At 37.3% G+C, this 15272-nt stretch overlaps 1 protein-coding gene across 1 annotated transcript in view; it reads left to right on the forward strand.

Moving 5' to 3' along the window:
- The window catches only part of MIB1 (MIB E3 ubiquitin protein ligase 1), a 125574-nt gene that overhangs the window by 22779 nt on the left and 87523 nt on the right, over positions 1 to 15272 (forward strand). The window contains exons 3-6 of the mRNA XM_007075984.3: positions 541 to 670; positions 2617 to 2721; positions 6025 to 6091; positions 7883 to 8087. Of these exons, the coding sequence (XP_007076046.1) occupies positions 541 to 670; positions 2617 to 2721; positions 6025 to 6091; positions 7883 to 8087 (507 nt within the window). The remainder of the gene's footprint in view (positions 1 to 540; positions 671 to 2616; positions 2722 to 6024; positions 6092 to 7882; positions 8088 to 15272) is intronic.

Below are 15272 nucleotides of genomic sequence, written 5' to 3' on the forward strand. Positions count from 1 at the left end.
CAAGTGCCAGTTGGCATTTGTCATTGTTGTGGTGTTTGTTGTCTTTCTTTGGCCTTAATTTAGGTTACTTTCCTGATGGATTTAGAGATTTGAATTTGTCTCTTCTTAAGTGGTGAAGGAAATAGTGATACTCTGAAGTGGTTGGACTGGATTCATATGTTGATTCCATTACTATTTAGCTTTTGTGACCTTGGGTAAATCACTTACCTCTTTGAGACTCTATTTCCTCATTTGTGAAATGGATAAAATAACAATACCTTTCTCTTAAGGAGTGTAACAGACTTTTACACTTATGGTAAAAGCTCAGTAAATATTAGATATTATTACTATTCTAACTACTGTCATCATCATCATGACCTGTGGAATGTAAAGGTATTTATGTATCATGCTATTAAGTATTAACTAGAACAGAGAAAAATCTTTTATATTTTTAAAGTAACCTTTTTTTATAATTTTATTTTTAAAAATAAATTGCTGTTAACCTATTTCTATTTTTTTAAAACCTATTTCTGTATAACTTAAAAATAATTTTATTTTTAGGGTTCTGTTAGAGTCTCGTAGAAAATCTAAGAAGATTACAGCCAGAGGGATCTTTGCAGGTGCCAGAGTGGTACGAGGAGTGGACTGGCAGTGGGAAGATCAGGATGGAGGAAATGGACGTAGGGGAAAGGTGAAACTTTTTTATTAATTCATCATGTTATTCTAGAATATTGTATGTTCAGAAGATTTTTATTATTATAATTGAATTTCTTGGCCCATTTTTTCCTGTGTCACTAACAGTTTTTTAAAATCCTCATTTCTTTTTTTTCCCGGAAGAAAAAAGATTGTTCCTGCTCGGTTGTAAATATTGACATTCATGGAGAAGGTTGTTGGGTAGATTTTACCTTTCCACTTTTAGGCTTCATATTGCCATTTTGTTGCCCAGAATGCTTTTCTGAGGATCCTATTTGGGCCAGTCCTTCTTAAACAGTATGTCATGCTTTTGACATTCTTGTTACTAACATTTCACTTGAATTTACTTGTTTTATATTTCATTCCCTTGAAGGCCTGTTTCTAGGCAGCTACTTTTGTTATCCAGTATACTTAACTCTGTTGCCATTCTCAGGTAAATCGTCCAGGAATCAAATTATAGCAGTTATTCTGAGCAGAATTTTGTATAGCCTGTTTAATTGGGGTGGGATAGCCAGAGATATTGGGGTAAGTGGGTTGTTGGTTTCATTTATTTTGGATTTTATGTTGCTTTTGCTGATTATTCATTCATTGATTCAGTCAGTCAACTAATCTTGAACATGTATCGTTTGGTGTTATGCTAGATGCTAGATGTACTGAAATGAGTAACATTTCACGTATGAGACTTAGATGTCAGTCACTATCTGTTCATTCTACTGTTACCTTCTTGAAAAAATTGTTTTTAGCATTGGTGAATGATGATTTTAAAGTCTTTGTCATTGGAGCACCTGGATGGCTCTGTTCTTAAGAGCGTCGGAACTCTTGATTTTGGCTCATGTCATGATTTCACGGTTTGTGGGCTTGAGCCCGGCAAGAGGCTCTGCACTGACAGTGTGGATCCTGCTTGAGATTCTCTGTCCCCCTCTCTCTCTCTCTGCCCTTCCCTTGCTCGTGTGTGTGTGTGTGTGTGTGTGTGAGAGAGAGATGCTCGCTCTCTCTCAAAATAAATAAATAAATAAATAAACTTAAAAGTCTTGGTCATCTGAAAATTCTCTCTCTTTTTTTTTTTTTTTAATTTTTTTTTAACATTTATTTATTTTTGAGACAGAGAGAGAGCATGAACGGGGGAGGGTCAGAGAGAGAGAGGGAGACACAGAATCTGAAACAGGCTCCAGGCTCTGAGCTGTCAGCACAGAGCCCGACGCGGGGCTCGAACTCACGGACTGTGAGATCATGACCTGAGCCGAAGTCGGACGCTCAACCGACTGAGCCACCCAGGTGCCCCTGAAAACTCCCTTTAAAAAAATTTTTTTTAATGTTTAGTTTTGAGAAAGAGAGAGAGAGAGAGAGAGCGAGCAGGAGCAAGCATGAGTGGGGGACGGGCAGAGAGAGAGGGAGACACAGAATCTGAAGCAGGATTCAGGCTCCGAGCTGTCAGCACAGAGCCTGATGCAGGGCTTGAACTCACAAACCACGAGATCATGACCTGAGCCGAAGTCAGATGCTTAACCAATTGAGCCACCCAGGTGCCCCTAGAGAGCCGGTTTATCTTGAATCATTCTGAGGATCTGGCCAAAGATTTTAAATTTTGTAAGGAATAATGGATTTAAAATAATACACTGTTCTTAAAAGGAACCCTTTAAGAATATAAATCTAACATTTTATATTGAATTGTGTATTTTCTGATGATCTGTTACTATAATCACCAAGCCTCCCAATTCAGTATTTCTACAATGATTTTTGGAATTACCTTATAATTCCTGGAAAAATGTCTCTAATTATAATTCAGTTATATGTTAGAATTGACCTAGTTGACAAAATAGTATTTTTCATGATCCTGTTATAGAGGATGATAGCTGAAATGGTATTTAAGATTTTAAATATAATTAACTGAACTAACTTCTCCCCTCCCCTTTTAAAAATTGTTTTCTGCAACAATTCCCTTAGGTAACGGAAATCCAGGACTGGAGCGCATCAAGCCCACATAGTGCGGCATATGTTCTCTGGGATAATGGTGCTAAGAACCTTTACAGAGTTGGCTTTGAGGGCATGGTGAGTAGTAAGAATCACAAAAGATAAAAATATTGGATAGATGAAAGAAGGAAAATAAAAATAGCCCTTATTGTATTTTTTTTTTGTCATATGCTTTTGTCAGAATATAGCCATCTGAATTATGAATATGCAACAGGAGAAAAATCTGTAAAGTGAGGATTTAATAAAACTACATTTTTAGTACACTTGCTTAAACTATGTAATAGTAAATATGCCCACTCGTCCATCGACTAATGAATGGATAAAGATGTGGTGTGTATACACACACACACATATATACACAATGGAATATCACTCAGCCATCAAAAAGAATAAAATCTTGCCATTTGCAAAAAAGTGGATACAGCTAGAATGTTTAATGCTCAGAGAAACAAGTCAATCAGAGAAAGGCAGATACCATGTGATGTAACTCATATGTGGATTTAAGAAATGAAACAGAAGAGCATAAAGTGGGGGGCGGGAAGTGGAAAGAGAAGAGAGGGAAACAAACCATAAGAGACTCTTAACAATAGAGAGCAAACCGAGGGTTGATAGAGGAAGATGAGTAGGGGGATGGGATAAATGGGTGATGGTCATTAAGGAGGGCACTTGTGATGAGCACTAGGTATTGTATGAAAGTGATAAATCACTGAATTCTACTCCAGACACCAATTTTGCACTGTTTGTTAACTAAAATTTAAATTAAAAAAAAAAAGGAAAGAAAAAAATAGTAAATACGATTTTGCCCTCAGTGAATATTTGGGTAACTTACTATATATTGATTGTGTAGAGCTGATCCCTTATGAATCCAAGTTAGGGACTTATTTATTAAAATCGATCTCAAAAAAATTTAGAATCATCTGTAAGGCTGCTCCTTGGCATGGACACAGAGTGTAGTATTATAATGAGGTTTTAATGGGATGTTTGTATTCTGGCTCTAGTAGCTAATAAAAGTATAAATTACAGTAGATGTTAAAGTTGTTTTTAAAGAGATTTTCCCCCTCTATTTTTATTTTTAAAATTTTTATTCTGGTTATTTATTTATTTATTTATTTATTTATTTATTTTTAAGTAGGCTCCAAGTCCAGCGTGGGGCCTAATGCAGGGCTTGAACTCATGACCCTGAGATCAAGACTTGAGCTGAAATCAAGTCAGGCACTTAACCGACTGAGCCACCCAGGCACCCCTCCTTTTTTAAAGAGTAGTATTGGTAATTGAAAATGATTGACTTAGAAGCACTTTAAATTACTTAAGTGTTGGGGCGCCTGGGTGGCTTGGTCGGTTAAGCATCCGACTTCGGCTCAGGTCATGATCTCACGGTCCGTGGGTTTGAGCCCCGCGTCGGGCTCTGTGCTAACGGCTCGGAGCCTGGAGCCTGTTTCAGATTCTGTGTCTCCCTCTCTCTCTGCTCCTCCCCTGTTCATGCTCTGTCTCTCTCTGTCTCAAAAATAAATAAATGTTAAAAAAAAAAAAAATTTAGAATTACTTAAGTGTTTAGGAGAATAATAGTGGTTTATTCAATGGATTGCCCTATATTTCTGCATTTCCTGGAAAACTGTTTAAATGTTGACCTCGGCTATTTAATTTATGAAGTACAACTAAATATATTAATGCCAAAACATTAATGCCTATCATATCTTTTCCATCTTGAATACATTCCTCCTCAAAGAATTTAAATTGGATTTTTTCCCAACTCTTATATGCCCTTGGTAGGAGGGGAAAAATATCCCACTGTCTGTTTGCCTTTAATTTATTCCATTTATTTATTTATTTATTTTTTGTAAATTTTTTTTTCAACGTTTTTTATTTATTTTTTTTGGGACAGAGAGAGACAGAGCATGAACGGGGGAGGGGCAGAGAGAGAGGGAGACACAGAATCGGAAACAGGCTCCAGGCTCCGAGCCATCAGCCCAGAGCCTGACGCGGGGCTCGAACTCACGGACCGCGAGATCGTGACCTGGCTGAAGTCGGATGCTTAACCGACTGCGCCACCCAGGCGCCCCTATTCCATTTATTTTTAAAAGCCAGCAATGTGGACTCTAAGCAAATACTTCATTTACCAATTTTAATACTTGTATATTGTATTAGTTATCAGTTTTTCATTAGTATTAGTATTATTAGTATTTTTATGCCTTCTCCTGTTTTTAAATTGTGGATTTTTCTGGGAATTCTGACTGATTATTAACTTGCTTCAGATGAAGCCTTACAGGATGTATGTGCAGAGGTATTTAATGAGTAGTATATATGTAGATTGATCCTTTTTGATAGCTGAGTAGTACTTCTCTGTATGATTATGCCATTATTTAATAAGGTTTCTGTTGGTGGTACCTCCATTTTTTAAAATTATTGCAAGATTTTTTTTTTTTAAATTGTTGTAAGCATTGTTTCAGTAAACATCCTTAGACATATCTTTGCACATTTATGGATATATTTCTTTAGGATAGATTCCTAGAAATGGGATTGCTGGGTTAAAGTATCACATTAAAATAATTTGACCCATGTCTCTTTGGCTGAGACTGAGCTAAATGTGATGCTCTGGTGGGAAAGGAGGCTGTAAAAGAGAGTCTGTGTGTGTGTGTGTGTGTGTGTGTGTGTGTGTGTGTGTGTGTGTGTTAGGAACTATTAGATACTTTTAAATCTAAATTTTCCTAGTAACTTTCAAGGTTCTTCTAAGTTCATGTTTTCTGTACTTTTGATTGTATCACTGCCTCCCCATTCAGATATTTAAATAATAGTATGTTTTCTTATAAAAACTAAGTGGGAAGGAACTTGAGTTAATCAATTTATGAAGTAAGGACTAAAGTTTATGTAAATGGAAAATTACCTGGCCGGGAACCAAAAGACTAAATTTGGTCCTATCTTTTCTTTTTTCTGGTTGTTTAGTTTTGGATACTTTTCTTTACTAAATGAGTTAATACCTGGCTTGTATATGTCGTAAAATTGGTTGAAAAGGGTAAATGAATTGAGTTCTTTTTTGTAAAAGTATTTTTAAAATAGAATGTGTTAGTTACATTTTAAATACTAGGTATTTGTTGAGGGCCTGTATGTGGTGTTGAAAATATTTTAGTGGTGAAGATCTAGGCATTTTCATTTTGAACTTTAAAGGAAAGCTAAAAGTAAATAAAGTATGGCCTATCTGGAGATCAGGCTTTTAATTTTTGATGAGTGCTTTTGAAAGCAGTGTTTAGTGTTACTGTTAACCTAGAGCTACTCTTAACTTTTGCTGAGGGTATGTTCTGAATGAACATTTTTGCCTATTTTAGGTACTGAGCTATACTTGAAGTTTTCAAGCATGATTTTTCTGGTTTCTTTTCTTCTTCTTAGTCTGATCTCAAGTGTGTCCAGGATGCCAAAGGAGGTTCTTTCTACAGAGATCACTGCCCTGTGCTAGGTAAGTCAGCAGACTAGAGAAAATTACTAACTAGCAGGTCAGGGTTCTTGGAATCAGAAATCTTTAAATGGGACTTTAAAAAAAAGTTATTTAAGGGATACTTTTTGGGTTTTATTTTGTTTTTTAAAGCATTTGTTATTTTTTATCAATTTATTTAGACTGAAAAGGTTGTCATGTCTTAAAAATTGGTATACCATTTATGTCATATTTGAAACTTTGTCTTTTAGTTATAAACGTAGTGTTGAAAAATTTTTTGTTAGGTTATCAGTATGTCTTACATATTGAGAATAGAATCTGACAATTTAGTGTTTATAAATTCCTTAGAAGTTTTATAAAATTGCCTTAAAAAAAAGGTTTTATTTATTTGAGGGCGGGAGGGGGGAGAGTGAGAGAAATAGAGAGAGAGAGAGAGAGAAAGAGAGAAAGAGAGAAAGAGAGAATCCCAAGCAGGCTCCAAGCTGTCAGCATGGAGTCAGACTTGGGCCTCTAATCCGCGAACCATGAGATCATGACCTAAGCTGAAACCAAGAGTCTGATGCTCAACAGACTGAGCCACCCAGGCACCCCTAAAATTGCCTTCTTAATACAAAAATTGTTTGAAGATTAAGGTTATATAATAAATATAATTTTTCATGTGCCATTAAAGTAAGGGATAAGGAAACCAAAACTGTCTTCATTTTATAGATTCTTTATTGTGGCCACAGTAAGCATTTACCACATTATTCAGATTAAGGTTTTAGTCTGTGAATGTTTGCCTTTTCATGTGAGCTCTGTGTTCCTTTTTTAAAATCATTTGATTTCCCTTCTGGCCAAAAAGTGTTATTTTTTTGCAGCATACCCTGATTTTCTTTTTCTTTTTTTTTTTTAAGGAATGTAGAAGAAGTACTTATATTTTGACAAGATCATTCCTTTTCCATGTTTCAGAAATTTCCTTCTTTTGGATCTTGCTTTCACAAGAGAAGTATAGCATCAACATATTTTTTGGATCCCTCATCATAGTGTTTTATGATCATGAATCCTTTATCCCAGAGCTAGGTTTTTTTTTTCTTTAATTTTAAAATTTATTTATTTTGCGAGTGAGCGAGCAGGGGAGGGGCAGAGAGAGGGAGAGAGACAGATTCCCAGGCAGGCTCCACACTGTCAGTGCTTGGAGCCCAATGCGGGGTGGGAACCCATGAATTGTGAGATCATGACCTGAGCCAAAATCAAGAGTCAGACACTTAATTGACTGAGCCACCCAGGTGCCCCTATCCCAGACCTAGCTTTGAGAATAATATAGGGGATGGGCTTTTAAATATCTAAAGATGCTCTTTAGGAAAAAAAATCAAAAGGGCCATTTGGTAAAAAATAGTACTAAGCACTTCAGAGAAGAAAATAATTTTAAGATTCTCTTTCATATTCTCTAGCTGGTTATGGTGGCTGTAGTTTGTTACTGAACCTCAATAACTGTCTAATTGTAGTTATTGCAGGAATAGTCAACAAGTCATCCAGGCAGAAAAGTGAACATTTTAAAAACCCAGAACTTTGTACTTTGATATAGGGTTATTGTTCGGTTGTTGTTATGAATCATCACATTATTTCAATTTGTGAGTCTGATTGGTTTTTTTCTTTTTATTTTTGAAGCTCTCTAGCTCCAGAATTTGATACTTACAATATATTCTCAAAACATTTTAAAATTGGAGGGTAACTAAAACTAAAATATCTAGAGCTTGCTCTTGTTTACAAATAATACAGTTGCATGCTATTGCAGTGGTTTCCCTTTACCTTTGTCAACTCCCTCTGCAATTACAGGTGAGCAGAATGGCAACAGGAATCCTGGTGGATTGCAGATTGGTGACCTGGTGAATATAGATCTTGACCTAGAAATTGTACAGTCTTTGCAGCACGGTCATGGAGGATGGACTGATGGCATGTTTGAGACTTTAACTACAACTGGAACTGTTTGTGGCATTGATGAAGATCATGACATTGTAGTACAGTATCCAAGTGGCAATAGGTTGGTGATATTTCTTGATTTTTAGTAATGGCAAATAAAGTTAGTATATAGAAGAAAGAACCTTAGAGAAAGCAAATAATGTGCTATAATCAAAGACTCCTTTAAGCTAGCTCTTAAAATAGTAGCTAAAAATCCAGAATATGTTGGTAAAGTGGAGCGGAACAAATGATAAATGTGTGTGTGGTATGTATGTGAATTTATATGAATATGCTTATACAATGTTCTGTGCACTTTTTTTTTTTTCTGGAGGAGGAGAATACATTGTATTGGTATTAGTTCAAATACAGCTAAAAAGTTCTCTGTTCATAATAGACCATATCAGTTTGCCCTGAATGAGAATAAAATTAGAACTCTGGCCCATATCTCCAGTCATCTCTTGGTACCATAGCTTTTTCTTGCCACAGACGTGTGAATACACCAGTCCTTATTAGCAACATAGAATTACATGCATTTCTTCACTGTCTACCTTTGCACATACTACTTCTTCCATGCAGAATACCCTTTTCTCCTTTTCTGCCTCTTTGCCTGGATTAACTCCTGCATCCTGTAAATACTGAGCTTATGTGTTTTGGGAACCTCCTCTCTTATTCCACAATCCCTGGTATATGTACATGCTATTCATCTGTGTAGGTCTCCTGTTATATATGAAAATAGTTATTTATTTTACATCTAGGTTGTGAGTTTCTTGGAGCCTTTGATTTATTTGCTCTTAGGGGCTAAAGTATATTCAATTTACTGGCATGTTTATAGTATTTTATTTTATTTTTTAAAAAAATTATTTATTTTTTATTTTACAGAGAGAGAATGTGCATGAGGAGGGGAGAGGGCAGAGGGAGAGAGAAAGACAGAGCAGGGGAGGGGCGGAGAGAGAGAGAGAGAGAGAGAGAGAGAGAGAGAGAGAATCCCAAGAACCCCAACACGGGGCTCATTCCCATGACCCTGGGATCATGGCCTGAGCTGAAATCAAGAGTTGGATGCTCAACCCACCCACTGAATCACCCATGCACCCGTTTATAGTATTTTAAAGAAAAAGCAGTAGTCAAATTGAACAATTGTCAAAGCTTTGTTACTGATATATGCATAAAGAAACAAACTTGTTGAGGTTCCTTAGGGGAGGGGTTATATATAGGATGAAGAAAATTAACATTAAGTTGTTTCCCAGTGTATAGAATTAGCTCTAATTGTGTTCAAATCTTAAGGATACACGTGGTCATACCAGGAGGTACAGAAATAGCGTTTGACAAAATCCAAGTCCCTTTCATGATAAAAACACTAAATAAAGTAGTAACGGAAGGGAACTTCTTTGCTGGTAAAGGACATCTATGAAAACCCACAGCCTAGGGTGCCTGGGTGGCTCAGTCATTTAAGCATCCAGCTCTTTCTTTTTTTTATTTTTTTATTTTACAATTTTTTTTTAATGTTTATTTATTTTTGAGACAGTGAGAGACAGAGCATGAACGGGGGAGGGTCAGAGAGAGAGGAGACACAGAATCTGAAGCAGGCTCCAGGCTCTGAGCTGTCAGCACAGAACCCAACGTGGGGCTCGAACTCAGGGACCGTGAGATCATGACCTGAGCCGAAGTAGGACGCTTAACCGACTGAGCCACCCAGGCGCCCCTAAGCATCCAGCTCTTGATTTTGGCTCAGGTCATGATCTTGTGTGAGTTCACTTGAACTCTTGGTGAGTTCAAGCCCTGCATTGGGGTCCACACCAACGGTGCAGAGCCTGCTTAGGATTCTGTCTCTCTCCTTCTCTTTCTCCTCCTTCCCTGTGCGTTCTCTCTCTCTCTCTCTCTCTCTCTCTCTCTCTCTCTTTCTCTTCTCTTTCTTTCTCTCTCTCTCCCTCTCATACACACACACACACACACACACACACACACAATGAATAAAATAAACCCACAGCTAACATCATACCCAACTGGTGAGAGACTGAATGCTTTTCCCCTAAGATCAGGAACAAAATAAAAATGTCTGCCCTCCCCACTTTTATTCAGCATTGTTCTAGAGGGTCTAGCCAGGGCAATTAGGCAAGAAAAAGAAATAAAAGGAAGAAGTAAGAGAAAAGGAGCTAAACCATCTGTGTTCATAGGTGACATGATCTTGTGAATAGAAAAACCTAAGGAATCCACAGAAAACTGTTAGGACTAATAAGTGAGTTCTGCAAAGTTGAGAGATACAAGATCAATGTAGAAAAGTCAATTGTATTTTTTTATACTAGCAATGAGCAATTTGGAAATGAAATTAAGAAAAGTTTCATTTACAGTAGCATCACAAAGAATAAAATACCTAAGAATCAGTTCAGCCCAAGAAGTGCAAGACTTGGGGAGCCTTGCTGGCTCAGTGTAGAGCATGCAGCTCTTGATCTCAGGGTCATGAGTTTGAGCCCTGTGTTGGATGTATAGATTACTTAAAAAAAAAAAAAAAGAATTGCAAGACTTGTACACTGAAGACTACAAAACATTGTTGAAGGAAATTAAGGAAGACCTAAATAAATGGAAAGACATCTCATATTTATGGCCCAGAAGATCTGATATTGTTCAGATTGTACATTAGTTTCCTAGGGTTGCCATAACAAATTACCACAAACTGGGTGACTCAAACCATGGCACTTTATTCTTTCACAGTTTTGGAAAGCTAGAAGTCCAAAATCAAGGTGTTAGGGAGATTGGTTCCTTGTGTAGGCTCTGAGGGAGAATCTGTTCTATGCTTCTCTTAACTTCTGGTGGTTGTTGGCAATCCTTGGTGTTCCTTGGCTTGTAGATGCATCATTCATTTCTCTGCCTCTGTCTTCACATGGCCTTCTCCTCTGTGAGTCTGTGTGTCCCTGTGTCTTCACGTGGCCTCCTTTTTTGGGGGGGTACACATTTTATTTTAAATGCATTCAAATCGACTGTTTGAGACTGAGAGCCATATGATCAGTCCTCCAGCCCAATATTTTATTTTGGTGCAGCTTAACCATCCATGAGGAAAGAACCCTGAGAAAACATAGAAGTAAGTTAATTGAGCTCATGATAATTCTAAAATCTTTTACAGAGAAAATGACCAAAGCTGATTTCACATGACCTTCTTATAAGGACACTAATCATTGAATTTAGGGCCCACCCTAATCTAGTATGACTTCATTTTAACTCGATTAAATCTCCAATGACCCTGTTTCTAAATATGGTCCCATTCAGAGGTATTGGGGATTAGGAGTTCAACATATTTTTTGGATGACATAATTCAGCCTATAACAGATGCCAGTTTTTCCCCAAACTAATCAACAAATTTAATGCAATATGTATCAAAACCCTAGTACCTTTTTTATACAAATTGACAATCTATTTCTATAGTTCATATGGAAATTCAAGTAACCCAGAATAGCCAAAACAATTTTAAAAAGAAAAACAAAATGGGAGGACTCACACTGCCTAATTTCAAAATTTATGATAAAGGTGTAGTAATCAAGACATAATCAAGACTATTATTGACATAAGATGGATGTATAGATCAATGGAACAGAACTGAGAGTCTGAGAATAAGCCCTTGCATTTAAAGTCATTTAATTTTTGACAAGGGTTCAATATAGTTCAATGGGGAAAGAATAGTCTTTTCAGTAAATGATGCTGACAATATATATAGGCATACCTTGGAGATATTGCAGGTTCGGTCCAGACCTCTCTAATAAGGAGAGTCAAATGAAGTTTTTGTTTCCCATTGTGTATAAAAATTATGTTTACACAATACTGTAGTCTATTAAATGTGCAGTTATACCATAAATATTGTCCAAAAATGCTAACTATAATCTGAGCTCTTTGCGAGTTGAAAACTTTTTACTGCCAACATTAATGTTGATGGCTGCTGCCTGATCAGAGTGGTGGTTGGGTGGCTGTGGCAATTTCTGGTGACAACAGTGATGTTTGCTGCATTGATTGACTCTTCCTTTCATGAATGATTTCTCTGTGGCATGCAGTGCTGTTGGATAGCATTTTACTCACAATAGAACTTCTTACAGAACTGGAGTCAGTCTTCTGACAACCTACCTCTGCTCTATCAACCAAGTTTATGTAATATTCTAAATCCTTGTTTTCATTTCAACAGTCTTCACCCTATCTTTGTCTGGAATTAATTCCTTCTCAAGAAACCACTTTCTTTGCTCATCTGTAAGAAGCAACTCCTCATCTGTTCAAAAGTTTTAGTATGGGGTTATGGTAATTGAGTTATATCTTCAGTCTCCACTCTTAATTCTAGTCCACTCCTAATTCTAGTAATCTGCAGTTACTTCCTCCACTGAAGTCTTGAACCCCTCAGGGTCATCCATAAACATTCGAATCAACTTCGTCCAAACTCCTGTTACTGTTGATATTTTGACCTTTTCCCATGAATCACAAATGTTCTCATTGACATCTGGAATGGTGAATCCATTCCCAAAGGTTTTCAGTTTACTTTTCCAAGTTCATTGGCGGAATCATTATCTATAGTAGATATAACCCTATGAAAATATACTTTTTATTTCCTTTTAATTTTTTGAGAGAGAGTGTGAGTGGTGAGGGGCAGGAATGAGAGAGAGAGGGAGGGAGGGAAAATCTTAAGCAGGCTCCACACCCAGTGTGGAACCCAGTGTGGGGCTTGGTCTCACGATTATGAGATCATGACCTGAGCCAAAATTAAGAGTTGGATGCTTAACTGACTGAGCCAACCAGCTGCCCCAATGAAATGTATTTTTTTTTTTTTTAACATTTATTTATTTTTGAGACAGAGACAGAGCATGGACGGGGGAGGGTCAGAGAGAGGGAGACACAGAATCTGAAACAGGCTCCAGGCTCTGAGCTGTCAGCACAGAGCTCGATGCGGGGCTCAAACTCACGGACCGTCAGATCACGACCTGAGCTGATGTCGGACGCTTAACCGACTGAGCCACCCAGGCGCTCCGATGAAATGTATTTTTAATGTTTATTTATTTTTGAGAGAGAGCAAGAGTGAGCGTGCACAAGTGGGGGAGGGGCAGAGAGAGAGGGAGACACAGAATCGAAAGCAGGCTCCAGGCTCTGCGCTGTCAGCCCAGAGCCCGCGGCAGGGCTTGAACTCAAGAACTTCGAGATCATGACCTGAGCCAAGGTTGGGTGCTTAACCATTGAGCCACCCAGGTGCCCCGATGAAATGTACTTTTAAATCCTAAAATATAAGACTGTGTGACCTTGGATTAGATAGTGGTTTCTTACATACGACCCCCAAGGCAGAAGGACCAAAGAAAAAGTGAATAAATTGGACATCATCAAAATTAAAAAATTGTGTTTTGAAGGAAACTTTGAGTGGGAGAAAATATTTGCAAATCATATGCCAGACTTGGGACTTGTATCTCGAATATGTAAAGAACTCTTATAATTCAACAACAAAAGACAACTAACCCATTTAAAATATGGACAAAGGATTTTTAAACAACAGAAATTCATTTTCTTACAGCTCTGGAGGCTGGAAGTCCAAGTTCAAGTTTCCATTAGGGTTGGTTTCTGTTGAGACCACTTCCTGGCTTTTATAGTTGGTTGCCTTCTCACTATGTTCTCCCATGGCCTTTTCTCTGTGCATGCTCAGAGAATGACATCTCCTAAATCTGTTCCTTTTCTTATGAAGACATCAGTCTTGGTGGATTAGCATCCCACCTTTCTGACCTCATTTAGTTTTAGTTATTTCCTTAAAGGCTCTGTCTCCAAATACAGTCACAGTAGAAGTTAGGAGTTAATACCTACGGAAAGATGCTCAACATTATTAGCAATTAGTTAGTAGGGAAATGTAATTCAGAATCACAATGAGGAATGTAAATGCAGGGAAATGTAATTCAAAATCACATACTAGAATAAAATAGTATATAATTACAAGTGTTGGTGAGGGTGTGGAGAAATTAGAACCAAAGCCTCGTACACTGATAATAGGAATGTGAACTGGTCTTGATGCTTTGAAAATATAGTTAGCATATGACTCAGCTGGTCCACTCTTAGGTTTATACTCAAGAGAATTGGGGGGCGCCTGGGTGGCTCAGTCGGTTGAGCATCTGACTTCGGCTCAGGTCATGATCTTGTAGTTCATGGGCTTGAGCCCTGCGTCGGGCTCTGTGCTGACAGCTCGGAGCCTTGAGCCTGTTTCGGATTCTGTGTCTCCCTCTCTCTCTGCCCCTTCCCCACTCATGCTGTGTGTCTCTCTGTCTCTCAAAAATGAATAAACGTTAAAAAAATTAAAAAAAAAAAAAAAGAGAATTGAAAGTGTGTCCACACGAAAACCTGTACATGAATGTTTGTGGATGCATTCTTAATAACAGCCAAAATTTGAAACATCCCAAATGTCTATCATCTGATGAATGGATAAACAAGATATGATGTATCCATACAGTGGAATCTTATTCAGCCATAAAAAGGAATGGAGAACAGAATACTGACATATGTATGCTGCAAATAGATAAATCTTGAAAATGTTATGCTGGAAAGAAGCCAGTCACAAAAGGTCACGTATTATGTGATTTCTGTAAAATATGCAGAATAACCAAATATGTAGTATCTTACTAATTATTGAGGGCCAGGGAGAGGGGTGAACATGGATTGACTGCTACTTGTCATGGAGTATTTTTCTGTGGTGATGAAAATGAAATTAGATAGTGCTTGGTGGTACAAGGCTGTAAATGTACTAAAGCCACCCAATTAAACACTTGAAATGAGGGAACTATATGGAATGTGAGTTTTATCTCAAAGCTCTTAATAAAAAGAGGAGAAAATCTTAAGTTCAGTTTAGTACATACTGACATTTAGTGTTACTTTTTACTAACATTTTGTGTTATCTTGTTTGTTGTTTGGAAATGTTAAGCTAAATTGGCATTATTACTTGCCAAATTCTTTCTTGGTCAGAACTTGGGCAGTAGTGTTAACAGTAACATAATATGAATTCTAGAAAATAACCTTTTTCTCTGTTCTGTTTTTTTAACAAGGATTTATTAAGTACGTATCCTGTATTAGCCCTGTGATTAGCACTGGGATTTCAAAGACAATTAAGACATGGTCCCTTGCTTTGCATGGGTTTCCTTTTTAGTTTGGATGGATAAAACCAGAAATAACTGCATTAAAATGTAATTGCGATAGGTGAGTATTCAGGGTATTCTGAAGGTACAAAAGAAGAGTGGTCATTTCAGGTAGGCAAATCAGAGAAAACTTCAGAGAAAAA

Source organism: Panthera tigris, chromosome D3 (assembly GCF_018350195.1).
Source record: "Panthera tigris isolate Pti1 chromosome D3, P.tigris_Pti1_mat1.1, whole genome shotgun sequence".
NCBI classification, from domain to species: Eukaryota; Metazoa; Chordata; class Mammalia; order Carnivora; family Felidae; genus Panthera; species Panthera tigris.